Here is a 20,599-nt window from a genome sequence, read left to right as displayed (position 1 = left end):
AAATGATAAAATGAAATGAATATATGCATATAAAACGGTAGAAGTCAAGATCAACTGATTGCTAACTTAGCCGGCATACAGCAAACTGTTGGATAATGACTGAATACCGACAGGTGGGAATACTGAGTATGAAATGAGGTTATGCCAAACAGAAAATGAAAAACAATTAAACATGTGTGGCTCAAGAGGAAAAGTGAGAAAGCATTCTGTCTTTATCACACGCACTTTGGTTGTCAAGGCTATTTGTTTAGAGGACCAGATGTTCTTCAGGATGATGAAGGCTGCTCTAGCTTTACCTACTCTAGCTGTGACGTCGCTCTCTGTTCCGCCCTGCTTATCTAATGCTGCCGAGGTAGGGGAAGGAGTCGACTGCCTGAATTGGTTTGTCACCTACTGTAATTGGGTTATTGCTCTGGGTGTTGACATTATGTTGGTCTTCTTCTGGTTGATTCTTAAACCTATCCATATATGGATATATGTCAGAACCTGTTCTGACATTCAATATGTTGATCCTTCCCCATCCATCCATCCTCTTCGATGTCTCCCTTTTGACTGATACCTGTCGGGGCTGTCCCAAAGTTCTTACTGCAGCTGCAGCTAGCAGCTGGTGAAAACTAGAGTTCTCAACAGGCGCGGAAACTAAGGCCCGGCCCTACCTGGGCCCTCATAAAACCCTGTACTCTCTAGATACTGTCCCCGCTGCCACCTTTAGATCTCCATATATGGAGCTGACCTGTTCCATATGTTGATCTGACCTCATCAAACCCTGTACACTCAAGACACGCTCCATATATGACCAGTACAGAATTCATTCCATATGTTGATATGACCCCCCATTCCAAAGTGCCAGCACTCACCAATAGTCAGATGCGTGCCCTCAGGCGTCTTACTGGTAGTATTTTAATTGGCCATTCTTGGAGAAAGTCCACATTTGAGGACTACTGTATGGCAGAGTACTGGAGCACTGCTGGGACGTCAGATTCCATATTCCAAAAATGTATAAATCAAGTTTGTTTCTTAGTAAGAAGCTGGTTTAGAGGCTGGGGGTGTCATGACACACATTGTTGTGTAATAGTCTGTCTGACACCTTGATCGAGTCGAGAGACTAAGAGCAACTGTAGTTACTGCACGTATGCAGCTAATACACAACTATTGCACAGCAAAATGTAAACGGTGCTAGACCATCGTCGGTCAAAAGAATCAAATTAAAAATTGGCCAGGCATTCCCCCCCAATAGTGCGGCACCTATGCACTACACCAATAATAGAAAGCCTTGTCCACAAAATATTCCAAAACAGGAATGTGATACACACTTCCAGGAAAATACAGCACTAAGCATTAAGAAATTATTCAAATCTGCTTTATTAAATAAAACTTGTCTCATGAAGACATACAAATTCAAAAGTATACTGATTTACAGTAGTGCCAATCAAAAGATTCTAAATTCAAACAATTTGTAAATCGGTTTTAACAGGCTTATTTTGTAATATTGCATTAGGACTGCTCACGCTTAAACACACACAACCTACAATGATGATATAATTTTATTGTTACAAAGCCACTACAGTATTGAGTAACAGAGCTACTGCAGCTGTGTCCTGAGTATTGCAAAATGAAGTGCTCAGTTGGCATCAGAGGCAGATTCAGTATGTTCTCATTCTTTGGTAGTATAGGCAATTTATTCAAATTCATCACTTCATTAAAATCTGTCAAAGCAAAGATTAGAGACAGGATTTATCTAAGCCTCATCTGGAAGGGCTGGAACACTGGCAAGAACTGGAATGAGTCTCTCATACACATCAATGCCCTTGATGAACACCTGCTCATTCAGGTATTCATTGTGATCGTGCAGCAGGATGGGTGTGCGGTTCATTGGAGAAAAGCCAATAGCAGGAATACCAACCTATTTTCATGAAAGCATCAGCAAAGAACAACAGTCAGGTTTAAATAGAGAACAATCTGAACATGTCTTCACAATAATACTGATAACGAGTATTAAGTAACGTTACTTGGCTTTCAGTGTAATTGTTACCATAGTTTATAATTGGCATCCATTCCTTATACTCACCGCTCTGATGAATCGACTATCTGTGGCTGCAGGAAATATCTCCTTTTCCAAAGTAATATTCCTGCAGAGCAGATGTTAGTGAGACTGACTATTTGCTTTATAAATCAAAAAGGTTAAAACATACTTTGTATAGGACGCTGCACACTCACATTTCCATACATGCAGTGCAGAAGGCATTCCACCAGGGGTCATGAGGGTCTGTGGAGGTCACATTCTGGTTCATGTGTTTCTACAAAGGAAGTGAATTTGTTTTAGAACCATCTGAAACTTCAAATCAAGAGATCTTTTTGGTTTTTTATGTATACATTTTATATTAAGAACGGAAGTTCACTGACCTGTGCAAACTCATAGGTAATCCCTTCTCCTGCTTCCTTACACCACTGTTTGATCTGCTCTTCAAAGTCCTGCCAGGGATTTAGAGGTTTTTGTTAAGAGGTAGCTTTGATATTTGACCTGGAAAGTAACATAATTATTAAACATGTGCAGACCTGAAGGTTGACTGTGGGAGGTATTCTCAGGTCAAAGCTGACATCCATTTCAGCGGGGATGACATTGTACGCAATCCCTCCTTTCACCATGGTCATGTTCACAGTGGTAACATCACCCAGGGTGAAACACTCACTTGTATTTAACCTGCAATTCAGACATTTTAGAGCAGGGTCATTACATAGCAATAAAATGAAAACGTGACTTTTCAAATCAGTCAAAGGTGACTCAAGACTCAAGATCACAATGCAAGATCAACATTTTGTCCCATTCTTATACATAGATAATTTAGAACCTTGAACATAACATTAAATGACAATAAGCTGACATGGCAGCAGCATCGGTGTAGAATCTCTAAATTATTAATTATTTTTTTCACTCCACTCAAGACATAAACACTGATAAAAGACATTCATTGCCTTTCTTCCAAAAACACTATTCCAAGGCCATTTCTCAACACTATCAATGCCAAGAATGGACTTGCATGAAAAGGGCAAATAGCCAACATTCAGAAAACAACTCACAGGCTTGGTAATCGAGAATGAATGACCAGGATGTGTGTAACCACTTTAGCCCCATTTTCAGAATTGTCTAAATCTTTCAAAAAAAGTAAAACAATAAATAAAAATAAATAAAAAACATTTAAGATTAATATAAAGACAATTCATACAGTAAATACAGGACAAGGCTTTCCATTATTGCTGTGAAAATGGAATAGTTTGGTGAAGTCCAATATTACTAATTTTGCAGGTTATTGCATTATATTAGTTAGTAGAGATGCTATCGGATCAATTGGCCACCGATCGGATATTGGGTGATCTGCATCCCCTGCATCCCCGCCCCCCCCCCCACACACACACACACACACACACACACACAGGAACAGTTGTGGCGTGGGTTTTGACATATCGTATAATATCCCAAAAAACCTGATCTGCACATCCCTAAGTAGTACTGCACAAATCCAATATTCTTTTAGCCCAAGCTTATTAGAAAAACCCCAGTGGCAGTGCTCTTGTCCTGCAGGGACCAACCAGAAACAGCACCATACCATGACACATTTAAAGTAACCTCTGTGGAGTTTCATTGTTAACACTACATTCTATAGCCCGAGAACTGCTTTCGGTATATTACTTTTTTTTTTCCTTTACGGTAACCGGAACAGTGCGCACTTCAGAATGTTTTTATTTTATTGTATTCATAAGACTGGCCACCTCAGGATCCAAATCTCTAATGGGTCCATTTGGTTATTAGATCTGAAAAATATGGTGCACTAATGTGATATCTATATCTCCTTAAGAGGCTAAATAGCTTTACACTTGCTCAGCTGAGACACAGGCACAGCTCAGGTTGCAAAAACCTTTATTCCACATGAAAAAACACACATTCTCATGAATTCTGCAAACTTGCAACATTCAGTGGCATTGAGGTGCCTAGAGTTCTAGTGAGCCCACTGTTCCTGTATCCATGTTTGTGGACATACTGAGTATACTACTGTAGTTACCAAACGAAACAACAGCAGATCATTAGCATAACTGTTTTTAATGGTAGAAGCTGAATTTTGCAGCCCCAACAAGTGACATGTTCTAAGAAACCTGGATCTACCCATATCTCACCTTTGTTTTTCCTTCTCTCTGAAGTCCAGGAAAGAGTTGATGATGCTACGCTGTAAGAAGATAAACAGTCAAACAAACCTGGTCACTGTCAAAATTCTTCTAAAGTTTTTTCCATTTCCGTGTTATTGATTTGATTTAAGTTATATTTATAGCTAAGCATCCACTGCCTAAGGCATCCAGAGGAAGCGCACCTGCTTTTCTTTCTTACAGACATTTGGAATACATTTTGAAACTCACCAGCTTCTCTGCAGCTGTGTTCTCCACAAATCTTGATCCATGGCCGGGACTACCCGGACAATGGACTGTGATCCCTGAGTAAAATATCATACTTAATTTTGATATCACCATGAGTTTGAAACAGAATAAAGTAGATATTAATAATAATACATAATGGCATCTATTGGGGAAAATATAGTGCCCTCAAATGAGGAGCAAATTTGCTGCAATCAGGTGGTGCATTTGATACTCACACCAAGGGCTCCTCTCTCCATAGAACACAGTGAAGGCCTCACCAGGGTTGGCCAGACCTGTGTGAGTGAGAGACACAGACAGACGTGCGCGCACGCACGCACGCACGCACACACGTTCAAGGTTCAAGGAAAATCCACTCCAATCCATTCCAAGCTGACATGGAATTCCAACACTCATTCCATCTACAAGAAAGGTCAGCAGAGGCTGCATTTTATGCGCAGACTGAGACAGTATAACGTTGAAAAAAATATCATGGCACTCTTTCATCGATCCTTTGTGGAGAGTGCATTGACATTTTGTTTTGTTTCATGGTATGGCTCATTATCACTGGTTAATAAGAACAAACTCCATAAAATCATCAGCGTGTCCAGCAAAATAGCTGGGGTACGATTTGAGAGTATGACCTCAATGTATGAGACCCGGGTACTCAGGAAGGGGAAAGCCATTACTAGGGACAACACACACCCGTTACACAGCCAATACCATCTTTTACCATCAGGGCGACGGTATATGGTACCTTCCCTGCAGGCTAGGGCCTCAAGATCATTTGTTCCCATAAGTATAGGACTTATGAACAAGCAGGCCCCATCTCAGTTCCGTGTGATGTGATGCCTCTTGGAACTATGACTGGTGGCCTTCTGTTGGCACTGTTTCTTTATTGTCTATGTACTGTCTGTGATCTGTTTGTTTGCATGTTTTATGTATATCCTGATGACTGCTGTGCACAAAACAAATTTCCGAAAGGACAAATAAAGTATCTATCTATCTATCACTACAAATTGCTAAGTGGCTGTGTCTTAACTCTGGAAAAGGGATAGGGTCTAAAGTTATTTATTTACCTTCATCAAGTGCAAAGCCAATGTTTAATTTCTGGAACTCAGGGTGCTTCACAAATGTTTCCATTCCCTTGTGACCTCCAACTTCTTCATCTGAGACAATGAGAATCACAATAATGAATGATTAACAACCGATAGCAAAGTGCAAGTTTATGCAGTAAATGATAAAACTACAAAATCAAAAACATTGAAATTTCCTTTCGTAAGTGTATATTTGGTGAACAGCACATTAGCAATTAGCATGTACGCTACTTAGATTTATATATTAGTAAAATAGAGAAGAAAATAAATTGTGTTCTTAAAAAGTGATAATTGGTAAATGGGGTATAATAAGAATCAATGTTCCCACCTGGGACAAACATCAAGTGCACGGTGCGCATGGGTTTCTTTCCCCCTGCTTTGAGTCTTCGGATGGCCTGGATATACCTATGATGGCAAGCAAATCACTTCAAACCATTGGCTACTCTATTCACAGTCATCTATTCACGCGGGATATATGCAACTTTGAAAACAGTGGAATCACCACAGACAATGACATTGGTGTGCGTAACTCTTTTCCTGCATGTGGAAAAAAGCCAAAAATATGTTTTGTAGGCTACACAGCTTTATCAGGTTGGTAACCTGATAAAGCTGTGGACAAAAACCTATTGTTCGCCATTTTCCCCACATGAAGTAAAGAGATATTAAATACAAAGCGTAGTTATAAGCCACGTTTCCAAAGTTCCTTCTACTCACTGAATGGTAACAGACTTCATGTCCTGTGTTCCCCGAGCAAAGATGTTCCCTTCTGCATCTTTTACAGCTGTAAAAGCATCGTACTTCCAATGTTCCTATAGAGGAGATTATGGAAAGCTTTGTTTTGGTCAACACACTGGTTATAATAGTGTTTTGATAGCCGCAACACAGTCACTGTACACTGTACCTGATAGACAGGTACCACATCTGTGTGGGAATTCAACAAAATGGACTTCAGTTTAGGACTTGTCCCCTCCCATGTCATGATGGACACAACTCTGCGAGGGCAAACCTGCAAGGAGAGGGGACAAGTAGACAAGCGATACTAGAAACAGAGACAGTATAATAAGTTGAGGAGAAAAGGCGCTACTCGACATACAGTACCTTTATCTGTATATCATTGAGAAAAGTTACCAATCATAGCCTTGAATGTTGTTAATCTCATTGTTTCATGAAGCGGTGCATTGGAACAAGCATCGGCAAGTGGTAAAAAGATATATTTTTCTGTGAAAACAGTGTTTATTGCAACTACTTTTAACACTCCATGGTGTACACTGTACACAATCCGCCAATGTTTCTAAATAAAAAATGCTAATTAGACAATGTACTGTATGTCAAGAGTTTTAGATTAAAACTCCCCATTCAATGAGATGAATGTGTCAGTTAGAATTTACTGCCGGGGGCATTTGTTTACAATCTCAATTGGTAAACAAATACTTATTTAACCAGGTTTGGCTCTGTATATAAAACGTTGTGTTGTGTTGTGTTGTGTTGTGTTGTGTTGTGTTGTGTTGTGTTGTGTTGTGTTGGTGTGTGTTTGTGCACGTGCGTCGCACTTGTAGATCTGCTATTTTCTGTGAATGTTCTGATTGCCCCCAAAATAGGGATGGTGGGGTTCAAGTGGCTATTTTCTACACTCTACGCTTACTTACCAATTACCATACATATAATAAAGCTAAGTACAGTACACACCTCAATTTTGTTCAGCGGTAGTTCAAGCTCTTCCGCTATTCTGTCCAGGAACCTAAGGGCAGCGTCTGTAAATAAATAAATATAGAGCAATGTTTAAAAATGTACCTTTAATAAACGTATGTTGTCATAATCCCACTGATATTGGTTGTGGCAACAGTGTTACCACAACATAATGGTAACCGTGAAATCCATATTGTATGAATGTATTATGCATCGAAAATAAGACCTCGTCTCCATTTGGTTTTGGTCTACATACAAAACGGACTCACAAAGATGAATGAGTGATAAGAAATAGACTTTGACAGATTATGTAACAATCACAGGCCTACCATAATCAGGGTCTGGATGGACAGTCCTCAGACGAAGGTATTCTCTGAACAGACTCACAGAGGGGTCTTCTCCAACAGAGGTGGTCTGGCAGGTGGTCTGGCAGCCACCACCTCCTGGACCTTCTTTGTCAGGCAACATCCTTCTGGGAAGAAAGTTGATCAATAGTATTTAATATACTTGATGTGCATGACAGTGATTTCATTCAGTTCCAGAATAACAGTTGCAAATCAACCAGGAAAGCATCGTTTTGTCCTCCTTTCTGATATATTGATACATCATTATTGACCGATGACCTACTACTCTCAGTCCAGATATAAATGAGACAATTCTTTGCAAGTGCGGGTGGAAACTAGATATCTCTTGAGGTATAGAGAGGTTCACCTTTTACCAGCAGGCAGTACGATGATACCGAGTTAGCTGTAAGTATATTCAGCAAACGTCAAGACATCGGCTGTCGTTGCCAGTTAGTTTAGCAGCGTAAGCGAAGAGCAAAGTAATACAACAGTAGTCAGCAAACAGCGCATTGTTGTACATTTAAAAATAAGATCAAGCTTATTCTGAAGGAAAAATCACCCACCTTGTGTTCAATGTGGTTGTTAAGAACCTGCTGGTTAAACCCAGGTGTCAGCTGACCAAAGCTGCTGACTTCACCCAAGCTCTGCAATGTAATGGAGCTACCGCCCCCTACCGTTTACTTTTGGAACTGTGAGCAGAACCCAGAAAACATAAAATTATATAATAATTTATATAATTTGTCTTGCAGTGGTATATCCCACTGAAAAACAATAATGGCATTTAGGCGATGCCACGCAATATCTCATAGGAAGAGCATGACTTTTGCATTGTGGATGAGTTGGCGTGAGACAGAGTGAAATCATGGATTGGGGGCAATCAATCAGAATACATCCACACTATAGCTTTATATATTTTTATTGTAATGCATGTTATTCATCTCTCATTTATACAGTAACGTTGTTTTTATACACGATTGTCCAAACAAAACTACTGCAAATATATTACATACAACTTTACAATTTAAATAAATAGTTAATTTAATCATCTCAGCACGGACCTTTTATTTCTTTTATTTATTAAGAACATTCAGCAGGTAAATTATTCTATATTAGATCAGCTTTAGTGAGGTCCAGTACAGGTCTGTTTTGAGCTGGAATGGTTACCAGATTATAATAAATATACAAATCCATTAGTCAAATGCAAAGTTAATGAGATGTGAATTTAAGCCATTTAAAAACTGCTATGTTTGCATACTTTCAGGAGGATATTTCACAGACAAAAATGGTAACAATGGAACACAGACATTCCATGTTTAACATGCAAAGAGACACATGAAACACATGAAATTACTATTACAAATCGGAAGCAAATCCTATGCTATGACAGGCTGAGCTCAACTACTAGTCCCAGAACTAGTCCCATATTCCTTTTTTTTCTTACATATAACTGGAAATAAAAGGTGAACTTGACATTATGAATTATGGCCTGACTACAATGTGCACCATAATCACGTTTACTAACATGTCGTTGCTGTCAGGCAGAAACCTTGTATCTCCATATTCAAACTTTGTGTTTTTTTCCCCATAAATGAATACCTTACTTCATTATACTACAGTCACGCAAAAATAGCCATCTACAACGCTTTGCAGATCTTCTATTCTGTGTGTGTGTGTGCGTGTGTGTGTGTGTGTGTGTGTGTGTGTGTGTGTGTGTGTGTGAGAGAGAGAGTGAGAGAGTGAGTGAGAAAGTGGTTAAGTCTGTCAGTGGATTTTATAAATACTCATACTCAAACAATTCAAATGGCTTAAGACTAAACATTAGATCCACTGGAACAAATTTCCCTTTCCAGAAAAGTAACAGTTTTGGACATATGAGGTTTCCACGCCAAAGCGACAATGTGTATCATGTTGTTGTCATTCCCCTGAAACTACACTAATGTTAATGTTCTTTGTTCCGGGTGACAAGAATAATGTTCCTAAGTCTGTAACAAACTAACAATGAAATTTCACGAAACAGTTTCCCCTCCATATTTCACTGCAATTTGCTAAGAAAGTCAAGTAGCCCTTGGTGAAACTCTCTGGTTTTGTCCATATAGCATGCATGGCGAGCTCCATCTAGCTTCAGAACTGAGTGATGTGGAATTTGCATAAGGTTCTTGTGGGACTGGGCGCCCAGATTTGTGTCCAGTGCTCCAAATACAATCAGAGTGGGAGTCTACAATGGAAAGAGCAGGAAGCAGAGAGACCACAATGTAAAGAGCTTTAAGACAAATGAGTAAAAAGTTTAACAAAATATGCATATACAGTACATTGCATTACATCAGATTGCTTGTGGGGTGCAAACTATCCAGTTAGTGAATTTGTTACGCCAGTTTAGCCTATTCACAATTTGTAGAAAATAACAACTACAAGCTCACGTGTCATGTGTTATGAGCTTGTAGAGCCTGACCTGCCAAAAATAGGGTAAAGTGTCATTGTTCCGACCGCTCATCTGTCCGACCCATTACTACCCCTATCCCAAAACCAAAACCTAACCCTAAGCATAACCACACGCGGAAGCCATGGGGTGAGTCTTAACCGGCCACGTATTCAGACTAACGAGATGTCGGACTAATGCGCAGTCCCAAAGAATTGGGACACCAGGGTGAGAGTGGTTAATTCTGTATAATTTTCTTAAGTGTTTATTTTATGTAAGCACCTTCTGTGGCAAATAATGTCCTTATTTAGGACAAATAAACTTTCATTGCAATCAGTCTTCCTACTATCTACACAACTGTTTTTATTAGGTTTGAATTCAGCTTCTGTCTTTTCTCTAATCATGTACTCAGTTTTGAAATGAGGATCAATTTAGCCAATTATTATATATTGAACTAGATTACATAAGTTATGATGCTTTGCTACTCCTTTTTAGCATAGTTTTTCATCGGTTAAACGTGAGCATGTGTATGTATAAATCAGGGGGGCAGTCAGACAGATATTTTGTGAAGCTACTAAGGAAATCGGGATTTCCTGAAAGTTCATATAATGGCCTGTTGTGGCGATGTCATTGGGCCCAAAAAAACCCATAGCCCCATAGAAGTCCATGTATTTGGGCCCAACTTCACCTAGACTGTATTACCTTAATAAACATGGTCATGAATACTTTCTGCTTCCAGTCACTAGTTTAAAGTCTCATTTCTAATGTCATAATATTATGGTCCCATTTATAAAACAAATGACCATAAAGTCGCGTATGTTCTGAGGGGCGTGGCTACCGTTACAGTCTATGATCGGGATTCCCCACCCACTCGAGTCAAAATAAAAACCAACGGAGAAGGGGGGAAGTCCCGCCTCGTTGTCTGGGCCAGCCCAAACGGATCTAGAAAGATGGCGATGTACAATTCAAGGACTGACAAGCTTCATTTTACGTTCATGTTAGACCCGCGGAACGCTTTGTCCATATTATTTACAGTCTATGGTATAAATACAATACCACCAGTATTATTAAAGAAATGGAACACATTTGTGTTCCCTTTATGGATTTGCGTAAACCTGTCCTTTGTACTACTTTCTGTTCATATTTGTAAAACGTGTAATGTATAAAACCTATGTACAGTATAATGTTTGATTTAAAAATAAAAATATCAAATAAACCTGAACATTATATAGCCAAACCATCGCTCACCTGAATATTCTGATACTGCTGTGGAGTGTAACTTCGCGTTCCAACAGGAGCTATGGGAATAAATCCATGCAACTGAACACTGTGCTTCATCAGGAAGGGTATGGAGTAGTGTCCACTCATCGAAGGGCTCAAAAGCACAGCTGTTCTAACACCAAGCGCTTCCATGAACCTCCGGAGAAGATCCACACGATTCTGATCCGTCTTCAAGGCATCCGAGTCAGGCGACTGCCCAAATCCTCCAAGATAGAACAAGATACAAAAAAGGTATTGTATTACTGCGTACTGTTTATAGCATAAACGTTGCCACAGTGTTAATAATGTGATTGAGAAATGGGTACTACCGTATCAGACTTGCTTTTGGAAGTTGACACCCTATGTTTATAATATTTTCCAATCCTTAAACATTTCAGGTATTAAAGCAAAATGTGTAATGGGTACATAGAACGTATTAGGTGATAATCCAAAATTGTCTCCATTTTGACTTGCATTGCAGAGTCCATAAAATAATAAGTTATCATGATCATACTGTGAAATCCTAATCACTATGGTAAGCCACATAACACACACTGGATGTTTCTGTTGGAGCGCAAATAGTTAATGAAGCTGAGTAATGTGATATTTATTGGATGGAGAGTTACTTGAGCTCTCTAACCAGCTCAGTGGCCTTGTGGTTAGGCCTTGTGTGCTGACATTGGAAGGTTGGGGACAATACCGCAGCTGGGTCAGACCAATGCCTTCCAGGTACTCAGCATCAGGATTGGATAGTTAACTAGTTAAAGGGCCACTTCAGCCATTTTGCAACCAGATCTTATTTTAATTGTGTTTGGGAGACAAGAAACACTTTCCGTGGGTTTTTTTATGTGTTTGTATTTGTAATATGTGTTTTTAGCTATTTATTACTAGTGTCTGATGTCATGGACACTGGTCTCACTTCCTTCCTGGACTATGTCTTCTCAGTAAAACAGCCCACCTCCTATCCACAAGGTGGGGTGAGTGCAGCAAAGCATTATGGTAATTGTAGTAATCCAGCAGTGAGACCAGTGTCCATGACAGACACTTTGAAATACTAAAAATACTAAAAATATCAAAAAACACATATTACCCACATAAAGCCCCCAGGAAAGTGTTTGTCTCCCAAACATAATTAAAATAAGATCTGGTTGGCCCTTTAAGTCCCTGCGACTTTACTAGCATCATATCCAGGGGGTGTACTTGTACATCATGGCTGAGGGATGTACAAGCCACCTCACGCTACAGAAACATGATATAGACTCCTGCCCTATTGGCCACATGGCCCGGTTCCCAAGGCTAGTACTTACTTACTACTTCAGCTCTCTGAAGAAACCTATCATATATTTCTATTACAATATTGTTTCATCTGGCTTCTCAATTATTACACTCAAGGTCGCTACCAGTAGGAAGGTCAAAATACCTAAATAAGTAAAGTTATGTTACCCTTACAGACAGTATCATACTCTTATGTACCTGTACACAAGATGTAACAATAAAGTACAACCTTGAACCTTGTGATATTGTGTGAAAATGTGCGTCAAAATGATGTATAATTTATATGCACACATAAGAAACTGCTCAGCCAGTGTTGATATGTTAGATATAATCTCTACCTGGTAGGTCCATCGCCAAGGCCTGGTATCCATTAGTTGCCAATAATGCAAGTGTGCCTAGGTCTTCCCAAGTTTTCGATGAGAAGGCTTGGCCGTGCAGAAGGACCACTTGTAGTCTGCAGAAAAATAAACAATGTTTTTTTTCCTCCTCCAAAATATTTCCCTATTGAGTCTATATAGTGCATCTTATCCTACAATGAATGGTGACAAGTAAGATACAACCGAAAGCAAACCATATCCAGCATTGCACAAAATAATCTGAATTCAGTTCACTATATAGTCCCCCCCATATAGAACTCCCTTTATAGGGAGTACGGGGTAAGTCTCTGGATTTGAATCTTGTGGTGCTTCCAATGAACATGATTGGCCGTGTGTTCATAGGAGGGAAGACGGGCGGAGAGGATGGTCTCTGTCACTGCACTAGCGACTCCTACAGTTTGGTCAGGGTGCCTGTTCAGTGAAAACCTGAATTGGGAAGACTAGCAGTTTCTTCCTCATGCCTTACATCCTCCTGACTGTACCTCACTCTCAGGTGAAATGAAGCGGCTAGGACTTAACTTGTATCGGAGGGGACACATGCTTGTCAATGTCTTCAATCTCCCTAGCAAACCAACCAGAAGTGGTCACGAGCACCAACAACGCTCAAGGGAAAGTGGAAATTGGGAGAAAATGAGGAAGGTAAAGAATTATTGAGAGAAAGAGAAAATCCTAAAACAAGGTTTCACAACCAGCAGTAGCCTGACACAAATTTATTTTTCCAAATAATAATTGACCCATTGAGTCAGCTCACCTTGGCAATATTTGCCTACCAGCTCCATCAACAGGTAGAGCTTCTCGGAAGAACAGTGGGGGGTCTCCAGGTAGCTGCCCTGTGCGTACAGTCACGTTTATGGTTGGTGGGGGAGGAGGTGACGCAGGAACCAACCCTATTCTTTGAACATCAAGAGAAGGCTCCATGCTGCCCTGACGAATGGATGGCAGAAGCAGGTACAACAGAAGAGTGGCCAACAACACCAGGCCCAAAACCACAAGGTTACGATTACGCAAGAAATTCATTTCAGCAAGATGTATGATCTGAAAGACAATGGTAGAGAGAGTACATTGAAAGTGTATCAAATTAACTCACATATTATACAAGTAATCATGGCCACACTGCACACTGATGTCCACATCGTCAAGACCATTTGTTGTCCAGTGTCCACTGAGATGTACCGACTATTGCACTATTCTCTCTTTGAATAGAACATTGACAGAACATCCTCTTCTAATAGTATTTTGGAACTTTGATGACTGGTCAAATGAATAAGAATATTTCCAATCCATAGGGACTAAAGTGCACAAATAAGAATACTTACATAGTAACATAGGGACTAAAGTGCACACATGATTCTCCCCCCCCCCCCCCCCCCCCACCCACACACACACACACACACACGTGTAACTGTAACCTCAGGGTAGTGTTATTATTCCTACCACGGATTCTCTGCGAAACAAACTATACCATAGAACGAGGTAAACTGACAGCAGCAGTCAGTCGATTAAAGATGACACATGACATTAGAGAAAACATACCAAGACGGGTTGGGTTACGCGGCTATTCAGTGATAAGAGGGTTCCAGCTGCATCATCATTTATGTCTTCTCTCACTTGCTAACGTTAGTTGCTCATTCTGAACAGTGAAAATCCAAGTCGCTACTAATCATCAATTTAAGCAGCAGAGCTTGAATCGAGACAACGTTGGTCGTAGCTGTTAAGGTTACGTGTAACTGCTGTTAAGAGCGCTTTTAGCAGCGGTGTTTACAGTTTACTGCTAACATAACATCATTCCTCAGGACACGAACGATCGGCTTTGCAAGACGCTCTGCGTCCCGTGCTGCGATTGGCTTATCAAAGTGCACCCTGTACAATCCTCCTGACATGAATCTGTCTGCATATGCAACGTTCCTTGTACCTTGAAAAATATTTAAAAAATAATAATAAGAAAAAAAACACCCACGATAAATATTCATTGAATTTTAAATTATGATGATCTCTGATCTGTATCATGCCGAATTTGCCGATTCTGCCGAAACGGTGAACGCCATATCGAAATTCGGAAACTTCAATGACCAGGACAAAATAACGTACGTAATTTCCTGTTCATTAATTGTTCTAGTGATTTTCATTGGAAAAATAATAAATGTATTCCTTCTCAAGTATTTATTAAAGTCAGACGGTGGATGTAATATGCTATTCAAATTTGTTTTTGTTTTTCTACTGTTTTAATTCAATTAAAACAGTATAATTAAACATACCACATTTTGACATACCAAAGCCAAGGTACTGCAGTCTGCAGATGACAGTGATATCCTACATCAAATGCTAACATTTGTATAACATTGTACCCTGGACCTTACAAATAAAAATGGAAAATTCCAACATGCATACATGCAGTTTAATATGATACATTCAGTATTCATATTATTGTTCATTATTTGTTTTATATTAAATACATATTATATAAGTACATCGCCTTGATAATCTTTTACTGAAACATTCCATACACAAGGTTTTATTTTATTTATATATATATATTTTTTAGAAAGAAGTTTAAGGTCAGAGTGGACTTACTCTTAAATATGGACTTACCGGTAAATATTATCAAATTATTCCGTATGCGATTTTTCAGGTTGTGAAATCAGATGTAGGCCTACTGGGCTTTCAAACCTGACTAGAAGATATGACAGCACAGGGAAATAAAATTCAGGTTTGTATTTTATTGAAATTAAAATTCCCAAATGTAGAAAAATAAACGTTCTTTGATACAAGACATGAACATTAATTTACTCTTTGGAGACCATAGCATTTTAAGAATTTGGCATCAAGAGTCAAGGCAAACCAAGGTGGGCACCAAGGAAGCGTGGGCATTTTGGTGTTAAATTGGCCCAAATGCTTTCAGTGTACGAAATAGTAATACTGACATTTATTAATTATTTACTGGAACTGTTAATAATGTGCACCAAAGGTTGATTTTAACCACTAGATGGAGCAACAACCTTTTCTCTAAAAGAAAAAGGCTAAATTGGTCATCTGTGCAATTGTAAAATGCCTCCTGAACAGTACTGTGACTGACTGTCACCATAATGACGCAGTTTTAAAATGTACTGTAGGTTATAGAGGGTATACTGTATGTGTATCACATCATCATCATACCCGGAAGGTATGCGGGAACGCCTACTGAGTGGCAAAAACATTTTTTTTGGCCTTGACAGGCTGACAGCCAAATGAGCCAATACATCCTAACAGAAAAGTACTATCATTAAACGTTGAACTCACTTTGCCACTTGATTTGCCACTCACTTTATGCATGCGCATACCCTCTATTTTAAATGATTCTACATATTCATCCTTTTTGGCTGCAGTAAACAAGATATTGTATTGAAAGTCAAACTAAAAAGGAAAAAGAAATAACTCAGAAAATAAACACTGAATCAAAAATGCATATGATCTTTACTATATAACTTTGTTTTTTACTTTCCCAAGAAACATTCTGTAGCATGCCATCTACTGTATACTCAAACACTAATAATTAATATAAAATTATCACAAGTAAACAGTACAAACGTAGGACAATTTCACCAGGGACAAATAGTCACCTTGAATCGTACAGTTGTGGTTTTATCTTTATCTTTGGACTTGTTCTTAAACTGTATCTTTGGTCAGATTTAGAGGTATATCAAAAAATCAGTCAGTCAGCCTGAAAATTCAAAACAAGCCCAAGAAAAATAGACATGGTAGCCATGAAAATGTTAGTCCAATCTTACAAGTTAGAAGGCTGTATTTTTCAGTTTTTCCCTAAGCAATTTTAAATGAAAGTATATTACAGAGATTGTTGAAATAGTAACATATTAAAAATCCCATTCTTACTATGGCACTAATAAGGGACAAGGCCACAGGGTTATAGAGCTCTAAGAGGACACATTTCTTTGGACATTCACAGTGAGACAACAGTAAGACGTTGCATTCTACAGTAGCATGAGGCTTTCATGGTGATTTAAAGAGGGACAAAGCAATACAATAATGGCATTAATGCAACATGACATGAAATAGATCAAGTCTAATGCACACAGGCTCAGGCATTCATTAAGATAGTATACCGTTTGATGGAAGTGTCTTCACAAAACCATATTCTCCCCAATTGCATAATAAAGTGCAAAATTAAGATTAATTTAGAACAGTTTTCAGAAAGAGTACTGTACCAGTACAAACCCAGCATCCGGTGTGGGTAATAAACATTGGGTCCAGGTCTTTTTTCCGACAGCCTTTTAGCCGACGGAGCAAAGGTCCGACATTGTCGGACCTTTGACCCGTCGGCTAGAAGGGTGTCGGAAAATAGTCCGCCTCCCATAAACATTTAAAAGCTGTGACATCTAGTATTTCTTCCACTTCTATGTTCTTTCTCCACAAGTTTATCAGCATCACAACTTGCTCCTGTCAATTTCCAGCCTGCTAATAACGAATACAGGTTCTCAAACTGAACAAATACTGGATCAATAAATACAAAATAAATGCACCACTGTAGCATATAAATCAATACAACATTGAGCTACATATTGGAACAACATGGTGTCACTGGAGCGTCTTGTTTTGTTCATTCCAGAGAAAGCTCATATTCAAATATGAATATTACATAATGACAGAAGCCCAACAGTTGATTGGTTTGGCTGTAGTGAAAGTAATTAAGATCTGAATTAAACAATTTATTTGTTTAAAGTATGGTAGTTTGTTTTAAATTATTAAAGATTTAACATATAGGTGTTCAGTACAATACCTTCCTCCTTTTATTCAATGTCTTGTTGAGAAGGTTGAGATAAACAGTACTTGGAAGATAAATAAAGTAATAAAAGTATTGATTATTAAGTGAGAAACAAAATAGCCCTATAGTCCCTGTCAATGGAATTGACTACAGAACAGCTTGGGTCCAAGTTCAGCTATTGATATTCACAAACACTGGAACATGTAATAACATTTGACACATTTAGAATGTTTATGACGTTGTCATATATGAAAAGGTCTACTTAAGGCACAATTACAAACTGAAACAGGCAGGTCCAGTCATGTGATTTCAGTGCATCAAGATTCCAGAAGAATTGAAGACTGTGTAAAATCTCCAAATCTGTCATAACTGTAGGCACAAACGTAGAGTGATAACTGATAAGAGCTCAAAAGGTTTCAACAACGTTGAAATGGTCATTCTGCACAGTGGCTAACATAATTTTGGAGTGAGCATGTGGTTGTAGAATACTTTTTGTTTAGATGCACCCACAATCTGTATAGTGTATTTTTTATCTGGATATCTATAAATTAACTATACGTGTCTTACACTTTTCTTCCTTGATGTGTTAAAAATGCACTGTACTTTTCAACTTGCGATAAGTTGTGTTTCTGGGTATATCCTAGAATACAACATTTGAATCCTGACAAGTGTCCTTGAATGGTTCAAACCTTCATGTGGAGGTAATGGTCAGCTGACTCAGCTCTTAGCTAGCAGTGGCACAGAGCTAGCCTGGCTAATAAGCCAGACCGAATCAGCCGTTGGCAAAAAGCACAGAGCAACCAATGCTTGTTTAAGTCTTAGTTTCCTCAGTGTAGGAGGATAAGAAGTCCTAGTGGGAGTATGAGGCTGAAGGGCCAAACGCCCATAGTAGAGGAGGCTCTGTTCTTCCCTTTTTCTTTCTGAGCACAACCCTCACCTCTGTATCCAGTATAGCATTGGCACTGGAAGTGTGTGCGGAATACAGCCACCTCTGCATGACCAAGCTTCCCTGCAACCTTCAACTGGCCACCCTGGCTTGAGATGCTATAGGTCAATGGACTGAGATGCAGGAACACATCACTGTCTGAAACTTTACGCAAACAGCGTCCATGGAAACTACACAGCTTCTGACTACACTGTTCTGCTGCTGTGGACACGTTGAGGAGGTACCGACCCAGCGGTCCCCGTAGATATTGGTTCAGGCTGGAGCAGCTGGCCTGGGGACAGAGGGAATAAGTATTAACCAACTAAACTCAAGGCTATATAGAATATTGCATGAAATAAGATGGATATGGATTGCACTTACATTACTGCTTGCATAGGTAGAGTCTCCCCAGAAGATGACACCTGCAGCTCCAAGAGCAACACTCTCACCAATGGTGGAAACCAGATCTGTCTACAATATAAGAACACATACATTTTATCATGTCGCCTAAATCTATAATTTCAATGTAAATGCATCTTCAATGTCTACTATCCTACTATCTTTTTGGTCTTATTTGACAGAAGCCATCACCGTTTTGGCCTATACTATTCTATTTGAGCAATAAAACATTGTGGAAAAATGAGCTTGCATAATTGAGTCACTGAAAAAGTCCCTTATGCGAAATGAAAATAAATTGTGAGGGGAGAGTGGAGTGTGCATATTGTTTCAACGCCACAAAAAGCTGACCACCTCGACAATGCGAATTGTGAAGACAACATTTTAAACTAGCCATTGCAGGTGTAAAAAGAATACAGCTTCCACAACGTTACCCCTAAAACGTATAAGTTGTTTACAAACAAGCCCCCAGAGATAATAGTAGCCAGGGTAGGGACAAATTTACTTTTGCTGTGCTGTGAGCTCTCTCGCCGAGCAAGACTGCTGTGTTGATCTGCTGGGGGACACATGCTCTACATGGTGCTGGGAGATGTGTGTGTGCGCTTTTGTCAGAGAAATGTCTGTTTCGAGACGAAAAGAACCACGTAAACACAGAAGTGAGCCGGTCTACTCACTCAGTGGCGGTAGAGAGACAGGCAGCAGGGCCTGTCTCTCTACTCTTCAGCAATGAAAGAGCAGGGAAAGGGAAACAACGCCCCTGAAACAAATCTATATGAACCAAATGAATTACATATGCCTACGTCACGTTGCAGAAATTGTACACTTCTGTAGCTACAGTAATGAGTGGTGCCAAATGTTTATTTTCTATAGCAATGCGCCCATCACAAAGGACCAAATTATTTTTGTTAAAATCTAAGAAAGTGATTCCTGTCCCTTCCCTTCCCTTCCCTAGCACTTTCGAGCACTTCAACACTAGCACTAGCACTTCAACACTAAAAAATTATCATCTGCAAGGAATTTATTGACAGAAAGTAGCTCATAATGTCATCTACAGTGGATTTTTATGAAACAAACACAAGTTTTGCAGATGGAAAGAGAATAATTCAAGCTTTTTGTACAGCTGTACAATCAGATTAGATAGATCTTTTACGTTTGGATGTATGGACTGTCAATGGCAAATTGTGGCTAGTTGCCACCCTGCCATTAACTTAATGGCAAGATGGCCGTGGTCTACATGCCCTTAGGTTTATGGCATATCTTCGTTGCTTGACATCTGAAGCCTGTGCATATACAGTACATACATATTAGTGATGGGAGATTAATCGGCAAACATCGATTCGATCAATCAGACCGATTAATTAATCGGTCCGATGAATCGGTCTGTCTTTACAGATAAACAAGCCCAAAGTAACAGCTTGAACAGATCTACAAGCTCAGAATATTAAATATAAAAAAGGTATAAAATATAGAAGCTGCAGTGCAGACACCCTGTTACATGTATTTTTCAAATTGGACAAAATTATTATAATGTTTTAATAAAGAATGAGTAATGGGCCATAACAGTAATTGGATATCGGCCAAAATGTCTCAACGGCACATCTCACACACACACACACACACACAAGATGATGATCAAAGCGACTAACCTCAGTTAGCAGCATCTGAT

The 20,599-nt window shown here is 39.3% G+C and overlaps 4 protein-coding genes across 7 annotated transcripts in view; 1 reads left to right on the top strand and 3 right to left on the bottom strand.

Annotated features, from left to right (window-relative positions):
* The window catches only part of eno1b (enolase 1b, (alpha)), a 185,590-nt gene that overhangs the window by 163,098 nt on the left and 1,893 nt on the right, over positions 1-20,599 (top strand). The window lies entirely within an intron of this gene.
* Positions 1,346-8,137, bottom strand: LOC308322837 (aminoacylase-1A-like). 3 transcript variants are annotated; one of them, XM_080774323.1, is made up of 15 exons: positions 8,092-8,137; positions 7,514-7,653; positions 7,185-7,249; positions 6,400-6,504; positions 6,213-6,307; positions 5,827-5,903; positions 5,481-5,570; positions 4,641-4,697; positions 4,408-4,481; positions 4,171-4,220; positions 2,557-2,701; positions 2,404-2,472; positions 2,218-2,297; positions 2,069-2,129; positions 1,346-1,903 (listed from the first exon to the last, which is right to left on the bottom strand). In XM_080774323.1, exons 2-15 carry the CDS (start codon positions 7,650-7,652, stop codon positions 1,739-1,741), a joined length of 1,272 nt encoding a protein of 423 aa, XP_080630449.1. In that variant the 5' UTR covers position 7,653; positions 8,092-8,137; the 3' UTR covers positions 1,346-1,738. The 3 variants fall into 3 exon arrangements, with proteins under 3 accessions (XP_080630449.1, XP_080630448.1, XP_080630450.1); XM_080774322.1 differs by having other exon boundaries at positions 7,514-7,656; positions 8,092-8,134; XM_080774324.1 differs by lacking the exon at positions 8,092-8,137 and adding an exon at positions 7,896-7,917 and having other exon boundaries at positions 7,514-7,656.
* Positions 8,437-14,711, bottom strand: abhd14a (abhydrolase domain containing 14A). 2 transcript variants are annotated; one of them, XM_080781624.1, is made up of 5 exons: positions 14,390-14,711; positions 13,608-13,891; positions 12,818-12,933; positions 11,193-11,428; positions 8,437-9,743 (listed from the first exon to the last, which is right to left on the bottom strand). In XM_080781624.1, the coding sequence occupies exons 2-5, from the start codon at positions 13,871-13,873 to the stop codon at positions 9,561-9,563; spliced, it is 801 nt and encodes a 266-aa protein (XP_080637750.1). In that variant the 5' UTR covers positions 13,874-13,891; positions 14,390-14,711; the 3' UTR covers positions 8,437-9,560. The 2 variants fall into 2 exon arrangements, with proteins under 2 accessions (XP_080637750.1, XP_080637751.1); XM_080781625.1 differs by lacking the exon at positions 14,390-14,711 and adding an exon at positions 13,944-14,077 and having other exon boundaries at positions 13,608-13,780.
* Positions 15,554-20,599, bottom strand: part of hyal2b (hyaluronidase 2b) — a gene marked incomplete at its 5' end in the record, with an annotated part of 6,015 nt that continues 969 nt past the window's right edge. Inside the window, 3 exons of the mRNA XM_080790210.1 lie at positions 15,554-18,829; positions 18,919-19,008; positions 20,580-20,594. Coding sequence (XP_080646336.1) covers positions 18,440-18,829; positions 18,919-19,008; positions 20,580-20,594 — 495 coding nt within the window. The 3' untranslated portion in view covers positions 15,554-18,439. The remainder of the gene's footprint in view (positions 18,830-18,918; positions 19,009-20,579; positions 20,595-20,599) is intronic.

This window comes from Protomyctophum bolini (genome assembly GCF_963924005.1).
Source record: "Protomyctophum bolini genome assembly, chromosome: 2".
NCBI classification, from domain to species: domain Eukaryota; kingdom Metazoa; phylum Chordata; class Actinopteri; order Myctophiformes; family Myctophidae; genus Protomyctophum; species Protomyctophum bolini.
The sequence above is the reverse complement of the archived record's forward strand: the minus strand, read 5'-3'. Positions and strand labels throughout refer to the sequence as shown.